The sequence below is a fragment of the Eptatretus burgeri genome, chromosome 2, assembly GCF_056783735.1.
Source record: "Eptatretus burgeri isolate ZD-2024b chromosome 2, Ebu_testis_v1, whole genome shotgun sequence".
NCBI classification, from domain to species: Eukaryota; Metazoa; Chordata; class Myxini; order Myxiniformes; family Myxinidae; genus Eptatretus; species Eptatretus burgeri.
In genome coordinates, this window is record NC_140962.1 from 110,605,702 (window position 1) to 110,628,667 (window position 22,966).

The 22,966-nt window shown below is 41.7% G+C and overlaps 2 protein-coding genes across 2 annotated transcripts in view; one reads left to right on the forward strand and one right to left on the reverse strand.

Annotated features, from left to right (window-relative positions):
* Positions 1-22,966, forward strand: part of LOC147032820 (uncharacterized) — a 173,443-nt gene that overhangs the window by 44,324 nt on the left and 106,153 nt on the right. The window lies entirely within an intron of this gene.
* Positions 1,959-17,308, reverse strand: LOC147032822 (hemagglutinin/amebocyte aggregation factor-like). Its single transcript, XM_085870715.1, has 5 exons — positions 17,148-17,308; positions 16,976-17,054; positions 12,634-12,831; positions 9,732-9,884; positions 1,959-4,143 (listed from the first exon to the last, which is right to left on the reverse strand). Exons 1-5 carry the CDS (start codon positions 17,200-17,202, stop codon positions 4,083-4,085), a joined length of 546 nt encoding a protein of 181 aa, XP_085726841.1. The 5' UTR covers positions 17,203-17,308; the 3' UTR covers positions 1,959-4,082.

Below are 22,966 nucleotides of genomic sequence, written 5' to 3' on the forward strand. Positions count from 1 at the left end.
TGGTGACATGTAACACTTTCGCTCACAGTTTTACGACATCGAGATGTCTCCCACACATCCACGTACCAAGCAACTCTATACGGTCCTATCTTTCCAATGAAATTCCTCCATCTACCCCACAAACATAAACAATAGTTTTTGGCCCCATCTCTCAATGGTGAAGAATCTCCTGAAAAATTGTCCAAATCAGATCCGCATTCACATCTTCACCAAAATCGAATCAATTTGTCCTTGTCACACACCCAACCTGTCCATCAAGTTTCATCCAAATCTGTCTGCAACTTTTTGAGATATCATGCAATATCATTCTTAGCCCCATCTCTCAATGGTGAAGAATCGGTTAAAAATTAAATAATTCTTGTATCCAGATCTGTATTTGGATCTTCACCAAAATTGAATCAGTTCTTCCTAGTGGCATTCCCAACCTGTCCACCAAGTTTTGTATGAATCCATCCATAACCTTTTGAGATATTGTGCTATATATCGTTTTTGGCCTTGTCTCTCAATGGTGAAAAATCAAAAAAAAAAAACTTTCAGATCCAGATCTAGATTTGGATCTTCACCAAAATTTAGCATTGCCATCCTTGACTGGTCTACTACAAACAAAAAAATTTCAAAGCAATTGCTTGAAAACTGTGGCCAAAAATCGTGTGACAAGCAGACAAACAAACAGACAAATGCTGCAGACCAACATACTTGGCAAAAAAAAACATTTTCGCTAAGTAGCAAACAGACAGAAATGGGTGTAAACATAACCTCCTTCACCTTCGGTAGTGGAGGTAAAAATCAGTACAACGTTATTTCAAGGAACTGAAAAATGGAATGAAAATTTTTCCTTGAGTAAAAACAAAATTTCAAATGACTTTTTTTTTTCCAGCAAAGATTGTGCGGAATTCATACCATTGATTTGTGCCATTTAGCGTTTTGCAAAAAATAAACCAGTGTGGTAAAAAAAAACTTCACTCATTGAGAGTACATTGTTCAATGTTTGACTTTCCTAAAAGAAAGCGGAGAGGAGGAGGAGATTGGGACCATACTCTGTGCAGAGCGTTGGTGCTGCTTTAGCAGTCTCCTTGGCTAGTGGGCACAATCCTGGACGGGTCACCACTCCGACACAGGATACCAGTACACTGGCACTCATTTTGCCGACCTCGGGAGGATGACAGGTCGAGTTAACCCCACCTGGTGTTAATTCAACAGCTGAGCAGGATTTGAACTCAAGGCCTGAGGATGCAAAGCCTGCCACCCTAACCATTAAGCCAACACCAGACATAAGGAAAGAGACAGGGAACATTAACATGAGCTCTGTCCAACCGATCATGTGTTCATGTACTTTTGTGTATGCAATATTTCAAAAACCATTGAACATTTGGCTTTCATGTTGCAGATTTCTATTCCTCGTGACATTATCTCAACCTGATTAGATCACGGCTGTGATTGGCTTAATTATGTTGCCATGACCAAAAAAAAAAAAAACCTTGGCCGTTTATTTCATATTTCAAAATATTGGCGATATTTCAAAAACCGTTTAAGATTTAGCTTTCATATGACAAAGATCTATTCCTTAGGTCCCACACCTTTTGGATGGTTTATCAGCTCCTTGTTTTTATTTACTTATTCGTGCCTTGAAATTCATTTTATTTGTTGTAGTTTATGATTTTTTTTTTAGTTTTCAGATGACCTCAAATGCTTTTTCTTCCCTTGGACTGAGAATTGAGGGAGGACTTTAACTGATGGCTGGCTCATTATTGGCTTTGCTGGGAATGATAACATGTCGACCCCAGTCACCATGAGAACAAGTGAGCATGTTCCGTGTTGGTTGATCCTTTGTACCATCTGATTGTTTCTGGGCAGTGTTGGTTGGAATCTGGGGCAGTTCTCTTCGTTACTGAGATTGATACTTAAAATCATTCAGCATTAAAACATATTCAACTGAACACATTAAATATCAAATCCACTTTGAACACAAAAACGTTTTAATCAGTACAACATCATTTAAAGCAATTGATAAAAGTAATAATGAAACTTGAGCGAAATATCATTCAAATCACTTTTTTTTTTCAGCAAAGATTGTGCAGAATTCATATATTGATTGTATGCCAGTTAGCATTTTGTAAAGAATAAATTGCAGTGTGGTTAAAAACTTCATGGAACAAGATACATTGGTCCATGAAATGGCAACTTTAATTATATATTAATAGATAGAGAGAAATGATAACAAGGAAAAATTATTTCCTTGATTATGTATCTGTATATTGAAATATGAAAGACGGCGTTTCTTCGAGTATTATCTCAAATTTGGGAGCATTTTGAATGCCCCATGTATGATGTACGTGTAAAAAGTGTTGGGTTGGGTGCTAGGGGAAGGAATTGATTTAAAAAATAATGCATTTGAGAAAGCCATTATTGAAGAAAGCATAGCAGTGTTAGTTATGCATACAGGATGGACCAAAAAAGGGCAACATTTGGTCATTTCTTATGAATATGGTTGTGAATGAATTTCAAATTTCCTTAGATTGCCAGTGACACAAAGGTTTTTTGGGGGTTTTTTGTTTTTTTAATAGTTTGGCAATTTAAAATCGAGCAGCGCATCTTTATTTATGACACATACATTGAAATAGTCACCAAATAGAGTGCAAAGAGCATTTCAGAGAAGGTTCCCGGCATCTCGTGTACCTGCTTACAAAACAATAAAGGTATTGGTATTAAAATTATAGATACCGGCTCATAACAAACGTGAATAAGCGCTATTCATAACATCGTGTGAATGTTTGTGTCCCAGAGACAACTGAAGCTGCACAGCAATGCATGGAGAGAAATCCACGGAAATCAACAAGATGACTCTCTTCTGAAACAGGAATTGGTTGCACAGCAGTGTGATGAATACTGAAGGAAAACTTTTGGTTTTTCTCGGCACTGAATGAAAATTATCACAGAAGACGGTATGAATTTTGTAACTGCTTTTGTGAAACAGTGCAAAATGAAGACTTCAGTGTTGATGACGATATTTTCTGATGAGTGCCGTATTTATATGAATGGGGTGATGAATAAGCAGAATTGCAGGCTTTGACGATCAGAAGAGCCACAAGAACATGAAGAAGCATCACTTCACTAAAAATCATTGTCTAGTGTGGATCGAGTTCGTCATGAATCTACGATCCCAATTTTAAAACAAAAAAAATTTAATACTATTATACCAAAATGGAAGTAACTGTGACATCAGCTTGTTTAATTGTTATCTTCACATGCTGAATAAGTACCTGTGGAATAGGGTTGAGAAATCATGAAAACCTGTGGTTCCAACAAGTGGAACCACATCCCACACCTCTAATGAATGTTTCACTTGCCTGAAGGAAAAATCTCCGAATCACCTTATCAGTCACATAACTCTATTCATCCAATAGGATCATCCTCTGTACAGAGTATCAGTGCTGCCAAAGCAGTCTCCTGAGCAATTGGGCACAATCCTGGACAGGTCGCCACTCCAACACAGGATACTCAAAGGGCTCAATAATCCTAGCAAGCTGGTACTCATTTTGCCGACCTTGGAAGGATGACAGGCTGAATCAACCCCTCCTGGTATTGATTCACTGGTGAAGCAGGATTTGAACTTGGGATCGTAGGGTCCTAAGCCCACCACCCTAACCATAAAGCCAACACTAAGCATAGTCACAGAACTGAATTATCTTGAACCCCAAGACCCCTGACTTGTCATTGCTGCGTTTTTTATTTTATGCAGACTGGTGAAAAGAAGAATGTTTCAGTTGAAACCAACCACAATTGCTGATTTGAAAGATGCAGTTATTCATATTATCTAGGGAGTTACGTAAGACACCCGTCAGAAAAGTGATGAGGAACCTGTTGCTGCATTTAATAAAGTGTACGAAACAAAGTGCAGGTTATACTGAGCACTTCCTTTAAGTAGTGAAACTTCAGGATTCTTCAAATATCTCGCATTAAAAAAATATATTTAATTTGTGTCAATGGTGTCGAGTTATGATATCTTGTTTCATTTACCTTTTTATGGCCCACCCTGTATTAACGGTTGCAAAGGTATTGCAATTTATCAAATCAAGCACTTTTTATTGCAAGGTCGCTTCATTTTTGTGCATCTCACAGGACAGGAATTTCCAGCGACGATCTCTGTGGTTACAAAGATGACAACAGAATGCAACAGTCATTTCAACCAAATAAAAAAATTACCCCCGTGTGGGGGTGATAGTCATCTCTATAATACCACAAGTTCTCAATGTTCAGTTATGACCGAAGACGACTGCGCAGTTTTACTGCGCAGCTCGACTGCGCAGTATGGTTAAAGATGACTCGGCATTTTGGCGCACGCGCACGAAATTATTTTTTGAAAATAAATGCCGACGTTTACATTTGGGGTTTTGAAACTTTTGCACCTTCGGCGGAAAATGTATAAATATACAAGGTCAGCTGCTATGCAATGACACCATTCACTAACTTTACCATACCCAGTAGAGAATATATAGCCTCCTGAAGGTAGGGCAGTTTTTGCAAACTTTGAAGTCACGTGACGCGAAAACGAAATTCGAAAATCCGTCCTGACCAAATTTAGATATTGTCCCATAGATTCATATGCCACAATCAAATTCAAGATCGCTGGAGAAATGTAGGAGGAGATAGATTTTGAAAATCGTCATTTTCGCATTTTTTGCCAACTTTGAAGTCACGTGGCATGAAACTAATATCAAAAATCCGGCCTGACCAAATTTAGACATTGTCCCATAGATTCATATGCCACAATCAAATTCAAGATCGCTTGAGAGATGGCGGATTTGATATAATTTGAAAATCGTCATTTTCGCAACTTCAAAGGCCTCGTGACCTTGACCTTGACCTTCGGTGACCTTGAAAGTCATACCATCGTGTACGTCTCATCGACCTCTATCAGGATCACTAATGACCAGATCTCCCGCTTCAACTTCATTGTGAACGGACGGACGGACGGATCGAAGGACATCGACACCCATATTATTAGGTCATGCTCGAAGAGATGACCTAAATATATAGCCTCCTGAAGGTAGGCAGTTTTTGCAAATTTTGAAGTCACGTGACGCGAAAACGAAAATGAAATTCGAAAATCCGTCCTGACCAAATTGAGATATTGTCCCATACATTCATATGCCACAATCAAATTCAAGATTGCTTGAGAAATGTAGGAGGAGATAGATTTTGAAAATCGTCATTTTCGCATTTTTTGCCAACTTTGAAGTCACGTGACACGAAAGCGAATATCGAAAATCCGACCCGACCAAATTTAGATATTGTCCCATAGATTCATATGCTACAATCAAATTCAAGATCGCTTGAGAAATGGCGGAGGAGATAGAATTTGAAGATCGTCATTTTCGCAACTTCAAAGACCTCGTGACCTTGACCTTGACCTTCGGTGACCTTGAAAGTCATACCATCGTGTACGTCTCATCGACCTCTATCAGGATCACTAATGACCAGATATCCTACTTCAACTTCATTGTGAACGGACGGACGGACGGATCGAAGGACATCGACACCCATATTATTAGGTCATGCTCGAAGAGATTACCTAAAAATGACAATTTGTTTGCAATCAACTTTTCACCTGGAACTGAAATAAAAACTCGGAATTTTTTTGTGTATTATGTTGAGGCTCGGGAAGAGCGAGAACACAGAATGGATCAGGACATAACAGAATGAAAAGAAGAGTAGGAAGAGAGGGGGAAGGAGGGGACACCAACAGCAGGGGCGAGGGACAAAATAGAGGGAGACTTGCACTGATGATGTATGTGGAGAAGATGGAGGGTAAGGGGAGGATGCACTATATTTTATGCACATACACATGGAATTATATTGAAAACCAGCAAAACCACCCGTCACTTCACTGATGGTAACACGAAAGGGGGGAGGGAGAAAAAGAAGGGAGAAGGTGGAAAGAGCAGGGAGAGTGAAGAGATGGAGGGGAAAAGAGAGAGGAGAGGGAGGGGGAGGGGTGGGGGAAGGGAAGACAGTATGAGGTGAGAGGAAGGGAAGGCAGACGTGCGGTGGAGCGTTAATTACGATTCATACTGTTTCATCAAAATGATTCTGCATAGAATAACAGTGAAGATGGAAATAAAATGTCTGAAATCCATTTGCTACTAGTCATACTATAAACACGGTCAGGAGACAAACTCCCATCCAGGGACAAACTCCTGGCTGGACAAGTCCGGGGACAAACTCCCGTGCAGACATAAATACCGTCTGGACACATCCGGAGCCAAGCTGTCCGAAGGCAAACACCGTCCAGACAACCATCATCCGGATATGTCCAGAGAAAGAGAGAGAGGGGGGGGGACAGTGAAAGAGGAGATGTGGGAGGAGGGTGCTGCATTGTATTGGGAGGAGGCAGAGCAAGGATGGGACAAAGAGAAATAAAGAGAGAGAGGAGTGGGAGTGGAGGAATTAAAAACGAACATGTTATGCTTCATGAAACGCACACGCACGCACGCACACACACACACACACACACACACACACACACACACGCTTGGCCGACAACGGCAATTTTTTTTTCTGGAATCAGCAGGTTGGGGTAAGTGTGATTACCAATTACAGCACTTACCGCATACAACCCGGAAACCTTGAGTAGCTTTCACCAAAAAACAACATTGCATTTATTTAGAAGTTTCAGGGATATGTTCACAAACATTACTCTTTATATGCCTGGTGTTGGCTTAGTGGTGAGAGTGGTGGGCTTGGGATCCTAGGATCCTGAGTTCAAATCCCACTTGTCAGTTGAATTATTATCAGGTGGGGTTGACAGCCTGTCATCCTTCCGAGGTCGGCAAAATAATTACGAGCTTGCTGGTATCCTGCGTCAGAGTGCCGACCCATCCAGGATTGTGCGCAATAGCCAAGGAGACTGCTTAGGCAGCACCAGCGCTCTGCACAGAGTATGGATGGATGGATTATTCTTTATAAGTAGCTGCATGTGATGGGTAGAAAAAAAATTTGGCCCGGTAATTCAGAAAACACGTCAATACGGCAAAATGTTTAAAATTGGGTGTTATTTCACAACTCATTCAGAATGACAGAGCACGAACCACTCGCTCAGGGTGACGGAGCACGAACCACTCGCTCAGGGTGACGGAGCACGAACCACTCGCTCAGGGTGACGGAGCACGAACCACTCGCTCAGGGTGACGGAGCACGAACCACTCGCTCAGGGTGACGGAGCACGAACCACTCGCTCAGGGTGACGGAGCACGAACCACTCGCTCAGGGTGACGGAGCACGAACCACTCGCTCAGGGTGACGGAGCACGAACCACTCGCTCAGGGTGACTGAGCACGAACCACTCACTCAGGGTGACGGAGCACGAACCACTCGCTCAAGGTGACGGTGCACGAACCACTCGCTCAGGGTGACTGAGCACGAACCACTCGCTCAGGGTGACGGAGCACGAACCAGTCGATCAGGGTGACGGAGCACGAACCACTCGCTCAGGGTGACGGAGCACGAACCACTCGCTCAGGGTGACAGAGCATGAACCACTCGCTCAGGGTGACGGTGCACGAACCACTCGCTCAAGGTGACAGTGCACGAACCACTCGCTCAAGGTGACGGTGCACGAACCACTCGCTCAGGGTGACTGAGCACGAACCACTCGCTCAGGGTGACGGAGCACGAACCAGTCGATCAGGGTGACGGAGCACGAACCACTCGCTCAGGGTGACAGAGCATGAACCACTCGCTCAGGGTGACGGTGCACGAACCACTCGCTCAAGGTGACAGTGCACGAACCACTCGCTCAAGGTGACAGTGCACGAACCACTCGCTCAAGGTGACGGTGCACGGTGCATGAACCACTCGCTCAGGGTGACGGTGCACGGTGCACGAACCACTCACTCAGGGTGACGATGCACGAACCACTCGCTCAGGGTGATGGTGCACGAACCACTCGCTCAAGGTGACGGTGCACGAACCACTCGCTCAAGGTGACGGTGAACGAACCACTCGCTCAGGGTAATGGTGCAGGGTGCACGAACCACTCGCTCAGGGTGACGGTGCACGTTGCACGAACCACTCGCTCAGGGTGATGGTGCACGAACCACTCGCTCAAGGTGACGGTGCACGAACCACTCGCTCAGGGTGACGGTGCACGAACCACTCGCTCAAGGTGACGGTGCACAAACCACTCGCTCAGGGTGACGGTGCACGAACCACTCGCTCAGGGTGACTGTGCACCAATCACTTGCTCAGGGTGACGGAGCACGAACCACTCGCTCAGGGTGACTGTGCAAGAACCACTCGCTCTGAATGACGTTGCATGGCAAAAGCGTCCACAGTGAGTGAACAATTCACTCAGAATGACATCGCGTGGTACCGCTATCAACAATTGGTGCTCGGCAAGTGGCAAGTTGATAAGGAACGGTTGGCCAGGCTGTCACTGCACACCGGAAAGGATCCCTTTAACTTTAAAGCCAATCTTTACCGTGCATGCAGCAGTTAATGAAATAAAATGAATCTATAAATCCGACATTTTGCCTGCTCGTCTTTCCACGTCATGTGGTATATCGGTTCGGTGTCTGCGCAAACGTTATAACTTTTTTTTTAACGGCGTTTTTTTTTTTACCACATTTGCTTTGATTCTCTGCAGAGCACCTCGCAAAATCTCCGATAATATGGACACAGATCTGACAGACACGATAGATCGGCAGTCCCTCTGGGGGACAGAGCATGAGGTCGAGCAGTGAATGCATTAAATCATAAAGCTCAATGAAGCTTGTTAATTTTGTTACGTTCCGAAATTTTTTGTTTACTTAATATAATTATCCAAACAGTAGAAAAAGTTAAGTTTAATGCTTTGGAAATTTCACATTTTTGTGTGTGTGTGTGTGTGTGTGTGTGTGTGTGTGTGTGTGTGTGTGTGTGTGTGTGTGTGTGTGTGTGTGTGTGTGTGTGTGTGTGTGTGTGTGTGTGTGTAGATGGAGGGAACATAGTCTTCCTTGCTTGAAGTAAATGGGTATATTGGCTGAGTTATAAGACTCGTTATTCCTTTAAATTATCAGATTTCACAACAGATGCCAACACTTGTTTAATCTGGATGATATCCGATACTCAAAATCGAAATTATATTTTGATTAAATACTTGAATTATTCCTTGAGAGTAGATCATGGAAAATTGTATCATATAATGGATGAAATCACTCCAAGCTCCTAATTTGAAAACTACAGTTCTTACAAAAGCAATGTACACAACAATTATTAGCTATGATGAATTCGATTATATGAGAGGAAAGTGAAGAAGAAAATAGTTTCTCGTTGAGAAATCGTTGCGGCCTGTTCCTGGTCAAGGCATGGTTGAGCAGGCCAAAAAACATGGCGGCTTCAAAACCCAGCGAGGTTACACAGGAAACGCTTTAACACCGAGTGAAGTGAAACGCTTTAAACGAGCGAAGTGGCCGAGGATTGCCTAATGAAAGATATAATTAAATTAGGCCATTAATTATCTTCAAAAGTGGTGTTTTAATGAACCCCAACTCCCAATTTTCACTCTTGCACTTTGTTGGAGTTTTCTTAGTTTGCATGCAAAGTTTCAGGCTGCTAGGTTTTATGGTTTTGTAGTTATGGAGGACACACATACTGTCACACACACACACACACACACACACACACACACACACACACACACACACCCTGCCATTTGTGAGTATAGATTATTCAATAATTCTTTCCAAACTCACTCTTTAAGGTTATTGTGAATGCTGTTCACTCCGGCCAGGAATTCATTGCTCGAGGTCGACCAGGTAAGCGGCATGTCCCAATTGTTCAAATAGCCTGTCCATTTGCAGGAATGTAAATTCACACCTTCCTGCTTGCAGCACCGAAAGCGCCATCTGTAAAGTTGATCGAAACATAATGGAATTCCTCAAGAATGGGAATGAATATTCCATTCCTCATAAACTGCCATTGCATGATCAGATTGTTGCCATGTAATTACAAGATGAAGTACTACATAATGAGCAAGGTTAGCAAACGAATAATTATTTAATTGTGATGACTTATGATCATAAATATATTAACCTGGTGTTGGCTTAATGGTTAAGGTGGCTGGCTTAAGATCTTAGGGTCTTGAGTTTGAGCCCTTGTTGGGCCATTAAATGACATCAGGTGGGTTGACTCAGTCTGTCATCCTTCCAAGGTCGGCAAAATGAGTTTCAACTTACTGGGAACAGGGAATACTGCATCAGTGGCACACCTGCGGTCCCAGCAATGATGCAACCAGCAGCCAGAGGCTGCCTACGAGATGATAATAATCATTATATATATATATATATATATATATATATATATATATATATATATATATATATATATATATATATATATATATATATAATGATTATTATCATCTCATTATTATCATATATATATATATATATATATATATATATATATATATATATATATATATATATATATATATATATATATATATATATATATCTGAAAATTAAGATCAGAAGACGACTTTAAAATCTGCAGGTGAAACGATTGTGGGTATCCCCAAGGTGGTTTGCTCATATCCAATTTTCATCGTTGCCTCACACAAGGAGGAAATCCATTCACAAAGCTTGACAAAGAGAAACAAAGCTGGAAAAGGGACACGTGGTGATATTTACCTAAGGAAACATCACTTTGAGTGTGTTATACAAGTCGTTACAATAAAGTTTCTTGTTTACTTCTGCACTGCCTTGTCCTACGATATGGTGTGGTGTCAGCAGCACCACAATGTGTGGTAATGGTAACGTTGTTCATGAAGAGTAACCTGGAAAACCTGTTGGCCAGGCCTAGCATTCCAGTAAAGCCTAACAGGGCTAGAATTGGGAATGTGGTGCTCGACTAAGCAGATTAATTTCAAATTTGTAGGTACCCACGGAAATTCTACATTATGTAAAATGCGACTTCATGAATGTTATGCAAAGAATAGTTGAATATATCATGGCAATTTCATCTTGTCACCTCCGCCACCGAAGGTCGCCGGAGGTTATGTTTTCACCCCTCTTTGTTTGTTTGTCTGTCTGTCTGTGAGCAGGATATTTCAAAAAGTCATGGACGGATTCAGATGGAACTTGTTGGACAGGTTGGGTGTGTGACAAGGATGCATCGATTCGATTTTGATGAAGGTGAAGAGCTCAATCCGGATCCGATAATTTCTTAATTTTTTTTTTTAAGTGATTCTTCACCATTCGGGCTAAAATCGACATGGGGGATGATATTTCAAAACGTTGTGGATTGATTATGATAAAACGAGGTAGATGAGTAGATTAGGTGACAAGAATAGACTGATTCGATTTTGGTTCAAGTCCGGATCCAGATCCGGCCTATCAGTGGGATAGAATACGTAAACTAATCATCCTGATGGAGATGTGCTCTACCGAATGCCCTTTTTGTTTAGCTCCGTGTTTCCTAAAGATGTTGCTTGATTAAATCAACCCCCTCCCCCAAGTCCTCAACTCTCCCTCCCCCACCACATGTCTTCCACCCCCTCCCAACCCCAAACCCATGGCTTCAATCCCCTCCTCACTCCAGGTCTTCGAATCTAACCCTACCCCAAGTCCTCAACCACCCCACCATCCCAACTCTCTGTCCTCCTCTCCCACTTCCTTCCCCTTCTTCACAGCAAGAGGGCATTCTTACATCATTATATTATATTCTTTCTTCATTAACCACACACAGGTTGTGGGCAGCTTTTTCACCACCATGTGTACTTTCCCCCTTCCCTTATTCTGCCTTTCACACTCACCTTTTGCTCTGCTGTTGATGTTTATTCTTTTCCATTTTGGTCCTTTCCATTCTGCTTATATACAAACACCTTGTATATAATTATATATATATATATATATATATATATATATATATATATATATATATATATATATATATATATATATATATATATATATATATATATAAATGTATACAAACCTTGTATACAAAAAACTCTCAGCTTCGAGTTACACAAACCAGACATCAACAATTTTATCTTCTAAAGGCCACGTCCACATCAACATTGATCTCATCATACCATCAACTACAATGGCACTCGGTTGAGAGAATACCTCTGCCAGGCACCGAACGGTTTTCATTTTGTATCCCACTGATAGGTTGGATCTGGATCCGTACCTGAACCAAAATCTAATCGGCCACATAGTTTCGTCATAATCCGTACACAACTTTTTTGAGATATTGTGCAATGTATTGTTTGTGGCCGTATCGCGCAATGGTGAAGAATCACTTTAAAAATTATCGGATCAGGATCTTCACCAAAATCTATCAAATCAATTTGGCCTTATCATGCACCCAACCTATGCACCAAATTTCATCCGAATTTGTCCACAACTTTTTGAGATATCCTGTTCACAGACAAACAATCAGACGGGTGAAAACACAACCTCCGTCCACCTGCTGTGATAGAGGTAATAAACCTGAACTTCCAACCTCATTAAGGGGGCACAGCAGGGGTCATTAATATGTCCGTATCAAAAACCTGGTAAGTATCAACAAATGATCAATTTACGAATTGCCATTTAACCATGTACATTCGTTAGTACACTGATTAAATAACTTCCAAAATTGATTTACCTTCTGTCTTCTCTTTTGTTGTCATGGTAACTATGCAGCCCAGAAATAACCCAGTTAGGGGGGCATTTAAACAAAATTCTTTCATCAAACCAATTCACGTAATTTGTCTCATAGCATATTGGACGAGATTTTCTTTTGTTGAAGGTGTTTTTGCATTCTGTGTCCCACACACGGTCCTCTCTGCAGTTGGAATGATTGCTGGAATAGAAAGCACACAAGAAAGGTAATTATGGTGAGACAGGTTTGTGTGAAAGGGATGAGGGAAATAACAATTTACAGCATTTTCATAAACCCTCCATAAACATATTCATTTTTGGATTACAACAGGATGAAATCTATTACTCATTCTCCTTGAACGGTGCTAATTGTTCCCACATTCTTGTGGAGTCGGTCGGAGGAAGTATTTGGCCCGTCTTTCAAGAACTGGCAGGATAGGTTTGACGATCGACTGAAGGTGATTCGGATGTTATTGCATCTCGTCTACAATTTCGTTAAACAACTTGCATCCCGTCTGCAATTAAAGCACCAGTCCAACAGTTCTTATAGAGTCAGGTGTGGAATCAAAGCCAGGATTGACAGCCGAAAGGTAAGTGTGAATCGCAAAGGTAAAAGGGCTAATGTACAAGGGTTTGTTTGAATGTTTGTTACTTACGAAATCTAAAGATTTCGTAAGTATATTGATGACTTCCGTTTCTGTTTGTTTGTTTGTAGGCACGATAACTCGAGAACGGAAGAAGCTACCAATGTCAAATGGCACCACGTGATTCAGGAGGGTGATGGCAAGCACTGATTAGATTTTGGTCAAAATCGGTCAACGGTCAAGGTCACAGTGGGGTCAAACATCCAAAACATTCGATTTTTGATTGTTTGGTACAGAATCATCGTAGAAACTTCTGGTTTGCGTCGCTACCTTCTCGTGAGACAGCTTTTATTAGACAAGGTCAGAGGTCAAGTTGACGATTTCATAGGTACCAGTCTATGACTGCTTGTTTGTTTGTTTGTGTGTTTGTTTGTTACTTTCGAAATCTAAAGATTTCGTAAGTATATTGATGACTTCCGTTTCTGTTTGTTTGTTTGTTTGTTTGTTTGTCGGCACAATAACTCGAGAACGGAAGAAGCTACCAATGTCAAATTACACCACGTGATTCAGGAGGGTGATGGCTAGCGCTGATTAGATTTTGGTCAAAATCGGTCAAAGGTCAAGGTCACAGTGAGGTCAAACATAATTCCATAAATTCATGTGGAGAAATGGAGTATTTTTGCTTCGCTCGACGTTACGAGTTCGTTTTAACTTCGATTTTAATTTTGTCTTTGGTTTTTTCGATCGCTTAGGATGCGTAAAACTCGGTTGTCGAAATTCTGGTAAAAATCGGATGTTTTGGAGGCTTTTTAAGATTGTATAAAAAATATTTCACTCGATGCGTCACGGGTCGTCCCATGATGCAGTCCGCTCGAGCAGACGCGTCGTTGAGTTACGTTAAGGTATTCCGTGTGCGTGCTGACGGTGTTTTCGATAAAGATGGTGTTTAAAATCATTTTTTTATCCCAATAAAGGTTATCGTCGCATGCCTGACTCGCTAAGCCGTCGGATTATGTAAAAATTGTTGGTGGATGGTCGAATATTACGGTTTTGTGACTCTGATAAAATAATATTAAATAATTGCGTGGAGAAATGGAGATTTTTGCTTCGGTCGACGTTACGATTTTTTATGGTTTGATGCAGAATCATCGTAGAAACTTCTGGTTTGCGTCGCTACCTTCTCGAGAGACAGCTTTTATTAGACAAGGTCAGAGGTCAAGTTGACGATTTCGTAAGTACCAGTCTATGACTGCTTGTTTGTTTGTTTGTTTGTTTGTAGGCATGATAACTCGAGAACGGAAGAAGCTACCAATGTCAAATTACACCAAGTGATTCAGGAGGGTGATGGCTAGTGCTGATTAGATTTTGGTCAAAATCGGTCAAAGGTCAAGGTCACAGTGAGGTCAAATATTCGGTTTTTGATGGTTTGGTACAGATAACTCGAACGGAAGAAGCTACCAATGTCAAATTACATCACGTGATTCAGGAGAGTGGTGGCTTGTGCTGATTAGATTTTGGTCAAAATTGGTCAAAGGTCAAGGTCACAGTGAGGTCAAACATCCAAAAAATGATAACTCGAGAACGGAAGAAGCTACCAATGTCAAATTACACCACGTGATTCAGGAGAGTGGTGGCTAGTGCTGATTAGATTTTGGTCAAAGGTCAACGTCAGAGTGAGGTCAAATATTCGATTTTTGATGGTTTGGTACAGATAACTCGAGAACGGAAGAAGCTACCAATGTCAAATTACATCACGTGATTCAGGAGGGTGATGGCTTGTGCTGATTAGATTTTGGTCAAAATCGGTCAAAGGTCAAGGTCACAGTGAGGTCAAACATCCAAAACATTCGATTTTTGATGGTTTGGTACAGAATCATCGTAGAAACTTCTGGTTTGCGTCGCTACCTTCTCTCAAGAGACAGCTTTTATTAGACAAGGTCAGAGGTCAAGTTGACGATTTCGTAAGTACCAGTCTATGACTGCTTGTTTCTTTGTCTGTCTGTCTGTGTGCAGGATATCTCAAAAAGTTGTGCATGGATACGGATGAAACTTGGTGGGCAGGTTGTGTGTGTGACAACTTTGAACTGATTAGATTTTGTTGAAGATCCGGATCTGACTACTGGAATTTTTAAAGTGATTCTTCACCATTGAGAGAGAGGGCCAAAACTAATATTGCACGATATCTCAAAAAGTTGTGGACAGATTCAGACGAAACTTAGTGAACACATTGGGTGTGTGAAAAGGAAGAATTTATTCAATATTGGTGAAGATCCGGATCTGGATACGAGAGTTATTTCATTATTAAAGTGATTCCTCACCATTGAGAGATAGGTCCAAAAACGATGTAGTACTGAATAGCATGAGATTTCAAAAATATATTGGGCCCGATATGTTCGCATGGATCAGGCATTGCGTGGCGGAGGTATATGCTCGGCCGAGTGCCCTTCGAGTTTTGAGCTGTTTCATCTGAGTTCAATTCCTGACCCAACTATAAACTGCCAGATTGGTACTTTTTCAAAATAAATACTGTCGGACCCCGCTATTTGCTATTCACGAGCCCCGCTTATTCGCACTTTATAAAATGTGACCTGTTTCCACTTTTGCAGCCCTGTGTTTCACGTATTTGCAGTTTTTTTGCCGTTTTTCAAAGGATTTTGGATTTTCCCTCATGAATCACCCACCACCAGGAACCTATCCCACTTTTTCTCCTTGAAAAAGAAAAAAAAAGAATTACATCCAGTGTGTACCAACATTACCAACATTCGCGGATTCCACATTCGCGGCATTGCTTCATGAACATATCCTCCGTGAACATCAGGGCCCGACAGTACAACAAAAATAAGGACTTACAGATGAAATGTCTTTCCTCATCCATGGAATTGTCTGTTTGTACAGTTTAAACACACAAACTGTCATTTTACTGTTGAATGAATGCAACAGAACATTAGAACATGTGCATTGCATATTTATGGGAGTTTCAAGGTGGCATCCGGTGACTTCATCCCACACGCCCGACCCGCTATCCAATCAGTATAATCGAGATCAGTAGTTTTACTTCATTTTACATCCTCATTGAGACTTATAGATGGACATGCAATATTGATTAAACTCATCAGCGAAGTGATGGGGAGGCATGCTTCGTATTTTGAAATGCAAAACCAAAACATCAGCTTGTTTTGTACAAATGTTGAAATCTCATTTACAAGTAGAATGCTTTGAATGGCTCTTGCATGTGCTTTGTTCCTTGCTATAATCTTGTATTGAGTTTTATTTTTCGCTTGATACCAAGCTGAAATGCAACAAGATGAATTCCGAATGGATTAGTATTCACTCACAATCTTTGTCCACCTATATTTTCATTTGAAGTAACGTGCTGCAGATCCATATCTGTCGGTTTTACTGATTCAACATTCCTTCTGCCTCCATTAACATGATAACTCGAATGACTTTATGCTCTCTGACCTGACTTTCAACCGATGTATATGAAAGAACATCAGATGCTTTTTTGGGGGGGGGGGGGGGGAATTACACCAAAGAGATTAAAATTTATCAAAAGATGTATTAAGCAAGAAGTGTCTTTCAAAACCGAATAGGCAAACACCCTCAGAAGATTACTCATAAGCATCAAAGGCCACTGATAAGAAACTGTTGATAACCCGTTTGAAGAGTTATTCATCATCATAAAATATCATAGGGTCAACATCTTTTGAAGGAACTCTCTAATGACAAATTGTTATGTTCTTATGGATGATTCAACGTTACCTCTGGAGGCGACTGATCGATTGGTAGACTGGACAATGAAAGTGCATCACTCCATCCCAATCATTGATGCGAAGAGATACTGAAAGGGTTTAATGGAAATATGAAATAATAATTGTCACATGAAGATTAAAAAAAAGGATGTTATCATTTTTTAATCTCAAGAATCACTCACCTCCCATTGTCACCATCAGCACCAGCCCAAATAATAGAGCAATCATCCTTGTCATTTTTTTTAGAAAGTGTGTGATGTCCTCCGCTAGTGTTAGTTATACTTCAAATTTATGGGGAACTTTGAATTATTATGAAAGTTCTATAATCCTGGATCTGTGGCATTTTCAAAACCGAGCCAACAACTTTGCAAAGGAAAGTGTCAAAATATCATCATTACAGCATGTAACTACTTCAACATTTTCACAACCACACCACCATATGCTAATAGCTGATATCGCTCTGCAGTTCTTGTTACATTTTGCCATGCATTTCATTTGAAGTTGTCTCTGATAAGCTGACCAAATTATTTCATGTGAAGATGGGGTAAATCCGCCAGAAGTATGGACGGGTTATTTCCCCCAGAATTACAGATGGAACAATAAGGGCAGTCGGGCAGGCCTGTCGCTAGGGAGGGGGGGGGGATTTGGGTGCAATGCCCCCCATGGCGCATCTGGTGCCCCCCCACTTGTGCGCCACCCATTTATGCCCTGTTATGTGGCACCCTGTGAACAACTTGGTGTTTAAGGACGAGCACCCACTGTGAACTCCTTGCTGTTTAAGAGTTCACCTGTGTGAACTAAAACCCTTATTCCAGATGTTCAACGTGGTGAATAATAAGGCCTTCTTGGATAAACTGTTCTTTAATAATTTCCTTCTTTGAAAAACAGTCAAGAGATAAGTGTGCGCTTCCCAGCGCATCTCGAAAAGCAATTGGCAAGACAATACAGTCCGAGACCACAAGATAAAAGATAATAACGCAAACACCAACACCGGCAGTCAAGACCTCGTGTCGAATGTCGATGTTATGGGTGGTTTTATATATCGTGGATCATTTAGTTTTAAGGAATAGCCAATCAGCGTATTCGATATGGAGATCCTATTGAGCAGGTTACCTGATTGGTTGTAAGTTAGTTATAAATGTAATATAGACATAATATGATAATATGATGAAGGAAAAGACATAAATTTACATAATTAAAGATGAAGTGCACGTGCACCACGTGACCTTCACAACCCGTCAACCCTCCATCTTACAAAAGTAATTTTATAATAAAAATTAAAAATATGTGTGTTTGCAATCGTGCTTACATTTGAAATTATGCAGATAAAACCTGTTTTTGATGCATCGATCATTTAATAAATAAAACCGTCAACAGTCAAATCTCGCGAGTCGCGAGATTGGTGTCGCGAGACGCGAGATTGGTGACGCGGGTCACGAGGGACGAATCACAGAGCACGAGCTCGCAGCAGGAGAAAAAGACGTGGATGATGGATATACGAAAATGGCTCAGGAAAGGAAAAAATGCAAGCGACGAAAATGAAGAAGATGATGAAAGACATGTGGGAGGAGTTGGAGGAGGAGGAGGAAAAGACGATCATGTCGATGAAATACCGACAGAAGCTGGCCAACCTGGCCAAGCCAGCAACGTTATCCCTGTGGCTGTAGCCCCAGCGCAGGCAGCCGGGTTTCCACGCTCCGCGGCGGCCTCGGGGTCGGGTGTGACCGTCAAGCCGCTTCCCGATGATCTTGGAAGTGAGAGACCGAATCAAGTTGTTCTCCAGCGGTATCCTGGCCATCTGTTTGAGAACAAGAGTCGCTCGTTTGTGTCCTCATGGTACCAGACTAATGAATGGCTGGAATACAGTGTGCAGACAGATGCAGCATTCTGCTATCCATGTAGGAAGTTTAACACCGCACGTGGCCCAGTGGACTCCACTTTCACAGTGCGAGGCTACCGGAATTGGAAACATGCCGTTGAGAAAGGCAGGGGGTTTCACAAACACGCAACTTCAAAGGAACATTTAACTTGTGTTTTGAGGTGGAAGGAGAATGAGAGGAGCATCGATTGTGGTGAGATTTCCACACTCCTCAATGCTGACCAGCCAAATAGAAAACGGTACTATGTGTCTGCTCTTATAGATGTTGTGGGATTTCTCACCGAAAATCAGATACCTTTTAGAGGGAGCCTTGATCATTTTGAAGATATGTTAGACGGGCACAGTGGGCTCTTCCTCTCGCTTTTAAACTACACACTCAAAAAAGACACCGAGCTCGCCGAAATAATAAAGCATATCCCACGAAACGCAAGCTATACTAGTCCGGAAATGCAGAATGAACTGATCTGCACATTGAGTAATGTTGTGACGGATGCCATCGTGGAAGAGGTAGGCACATCGTGGTTTACCATCAAGGGGGATGGGACCAGGGACCCCACTGAGTGTGAGAACATATCAATCATCATTCGCTTTGTATCCGCATCAAATGAAGCAACAGAGCGTCTACTCGCAATAGCTACAGCCGACGCTGGAGATGCAAAAACATTGACAGACCTAATAATTGTAGAGCTGACAAAAACAGGACTTGACACGTCAAAAATATTAAGTCAGGTGTACGACGGGGCTTCGGTAATGGCTGGGAAGCACGGTGGGGTGCAAAAGTTGTTGCAAGATATATTGGAAAGAGAAATCCCCTATGTGCACTGCTTAAATCACCAACTCCATCTGGTAGTTATCCACGCACTGGTAGCAGAGAAAGCTGTCACTGATTTCCTCGAGGTTTGTTGTTGCCCGTACAAATTCTTCAGAAAGCCCACTGTTGCTGCACAGTATAAAGGTGAGCGGTTAAAACGACTTCTTGATCAAAGATGGACGGGACATTTAGCCACCGTGTCTGTGATCATAGGATCTTTTAAGGATATCACATCCTTACTGTCGGAGATTGATGCAGAGCGCGCCGACGGTGCAGAGATGAGGATGGAGGCGATTGGGCTTTTGTAGGAAGTCTTTGGGCCTGCCTTCATGTTCACTGCTATCTTTGTACAAAAACTGCTGATGTTGTTAGATGGCCCTAACAGACTCTTGCAGGCAGAGGACATGGACTTGCTAACGGGGTTGGAACTGGTGGCGAGTGCTACAGAGTGTGTGAAGAAACTCCGCTCTGAGGATGAGTTCACTGATCTGTGGAACAAGGCCAACGATGCTCGCACTTCTACACCTGCACCACCAAAACGGAGACGCACAATGCATAATAACTTGGAACAGTTTGTAGTTTTGGAGACTACAGGACAAAACAACGACAATGACAAGACGGAACTGCAGAGGGTTTTTTACAGCGCAATTGACACTGTGCTTGGCGAGATCGCTCAGCGCTTCAGTGAACGCAACACACAACTCGTCCGTTCACTCGCTGCCTTGAATCCTGAAAATGTCACGTTTTTGGATCCCCACTTGCTCCAGCACATCATGACATTAACAAAGTCAACCATCAGTGAAACAGAGTGTGTGGTTGCAAAGCAGTTTATTCGCTCACAGACAGAAAAGCAGCCAAACGAGAGATGGACAACACAAAAACTCCTCTCAACATCCCACAAAACGCTGGAAGCCATGCCAAGTGTAGTGACTGCTATGAGACTTGGACTAACATTTGGTGTGTCCACTGCCATGTGTGAAAACTCATTCTCAACATTGAGGAATGTCTACACTGACCATCGACGGTCCATGCGCCATGCACGCAAGGCACAACTGGTACAGCTGGCCTTCGAGAGAGACCTCACACGTAAATGCCTGAATGAATGGAAGGAGAAGGTCCTCAGAAGATTCCACACCGAGACGCGTCGCCTGCAGCTCTTCTGACAGCGAGTACAGCGGTATAAAAACTATACGAGGAGTTCAGATTGTGTGTGTGACTGCTGGTGATGCGTGTGTGGTTGTGGTTGCAGTGTGGTTGTGATCAGCACCCGCCGTGGTCAGCTGCTTTGCACTTCTGATGTTTAAGTTAAATGTTGTGTTTGGTGCTTTGCATATCCCATATCTAGTGTTTTGTGCATAACCTTACCTCTGTGTAATTGACTGCTTTAAATGCGGACCTTGTGGTATCTTCAGTCTGGTCGTATTTGCTGTTGATAGTTTAACGTGATGATCGCAGGTCATAGCCGACTGTATCTTATTTCATAGTGCACTGATTCGGGTGCCAACCTCCCCCGTTTAGTCATTGTATCTCTGGTATATTAATTTTCTAATGCCAATTCTTCACAACACCTTGTATAAGTGCACCTGAATTGGTGCCAATTGTCTAATCATTGAATATCTGCATTGTGAATGTGCCAGTTTGTTGCGGCTCTCCTGCATTCGAATAATTTTAGGCCAAAAACATTGGAACATATTAAATCAAGCTGAGATCAATTTGGTTAGTATGCGACGGCAACCTCAGTATAGATGTGTCAATGCTGCATGAATACAATAGTATACCGGGTTATCAAAAATATTAAATATAATAATTGTGCCCCCCCATCCAGTTCATATGCCCCCCTTAATACTGAGCCCTGGCTACGGGCCTGCAGTCGGGACAGTACGTACCACCCCCACATAATGCCTGATCCAAGAAAACATATCGAGACCAATACATTTTTGTAATATCATGCCAGACATGACTATACGGTTTTTCGCCCGATCTCTCAATGGTGAAGAATCACTTGAAAAATTAAATAATCCTGGTATCCAGATCCAGAATCGGATATTCACTAAAATCAAATCAATTTGTCCTTGCGTCACACCCAACTTGTCAACCAAGTTTCGGCTGAATCCGTCAACAACTTTTTGAGATATCGTGCCAGATATCGGTTTCGCCCGATATCTCAATGATGAAGAATCACTCAAAAAATTATAGTAGTCATTTACGGATATGGATCTTCACAAAAATCGAATAAATTCTTCAACGTCACACACCCAACCTGTCCACCAAGTTTCATCCGAATCCGTCTGCAACTTTTTTGAGATATCGTGCTCTATATCGGTTTCGCCCGATCTCTCAATGGCGAAGAATCACTTTAAAAATTATCTGATCCGGATCTTCACCAAAATTGAATCAATTATTCCGTGGCAGACACCCAACTTGTCCACCAAGTTTCATCCGAAACCGTCCACAACTTTTTGAGTTATTGTACTATATATATATATATATATATATATATATATATATATATATATATATATATATATATATATATATATATATATATATATATATATATAGTTTTTGGCCCTACCGCTCAATGGTGAAAATCACTTAAAAGTTCAAGTAATCTGATCTGGATCCAGATCTTCACCAAAATCTAATCAGTTCATCCCTGTCGCACACCGAACATGTCCACAAAATTTCATCCGGATCCGTCCTCAACGTTTTGAGATATCCTGTACACAAACAGACAGAAAGGGGTGAAAACATAACCCCCTTCACCTTCGGGGACGGAAGTTATAATTTTACCAGAATTACAGATACGTTCATTCCCACAGACTTGGCATATGATCGGATGACTTGTAATTTTACCCTCCGGGTGCACATTATAACTAAATATCTGCAATCCACCAAGTTTTGTCATAATCCCTCCACAACTTCATGAAATAATTGTGCAACTGTATAGTTGTTGTTCCTATCTCTCAATTGTGAAGAATCACTTTTTTATAAGTTTAATTTCTTGGTACTGGATTCGGATCTTCACCAAAATCGAATCACTTTATCTTTGTCGCACACCCAACCTGTGCACCAAGTTTTGTCTGAATCCGTACGTAACTTTTTGCCACCATTCCCATGAAGTTCTTCATCATCACTGGTACAACTTTGGCATTCTTCAGCTTCCAGGATCTTTTCACTTCATGCTTGAGGTCTTGGTGTTTGGTCATTTTCCTAATTTCTGCATCGTTTAGTCCAAAATCACCAGTATTAAGACCTCAATTAACAATGCCTTCTCATTTTTTTGCACCTAAGTATGATATCTGGTCACA

Coding starts and splice junctions, on each gene's coding strand:
- LOC147032822 (XM_085870715.1), bottom strand. CDS start 17,202: ATGACAAGGATGATTGCTCTATTATTTGGGCTGGTGCTGATGGTGACA. Junction 17,055..17,147: donor GCTGATGGTGACAATGGGAG/GTGAGTGATTCT, acceptor AAACCCTTTCAG/TATCTCTTCGCATCAATGAT. Junction 4,144..9,731: donor ATTCACAATAACCTTAAAGA/GTGAGTTTGGAA, acceptor TTGTAACCACAG/AGATCGTCGCTGGAAATTCC.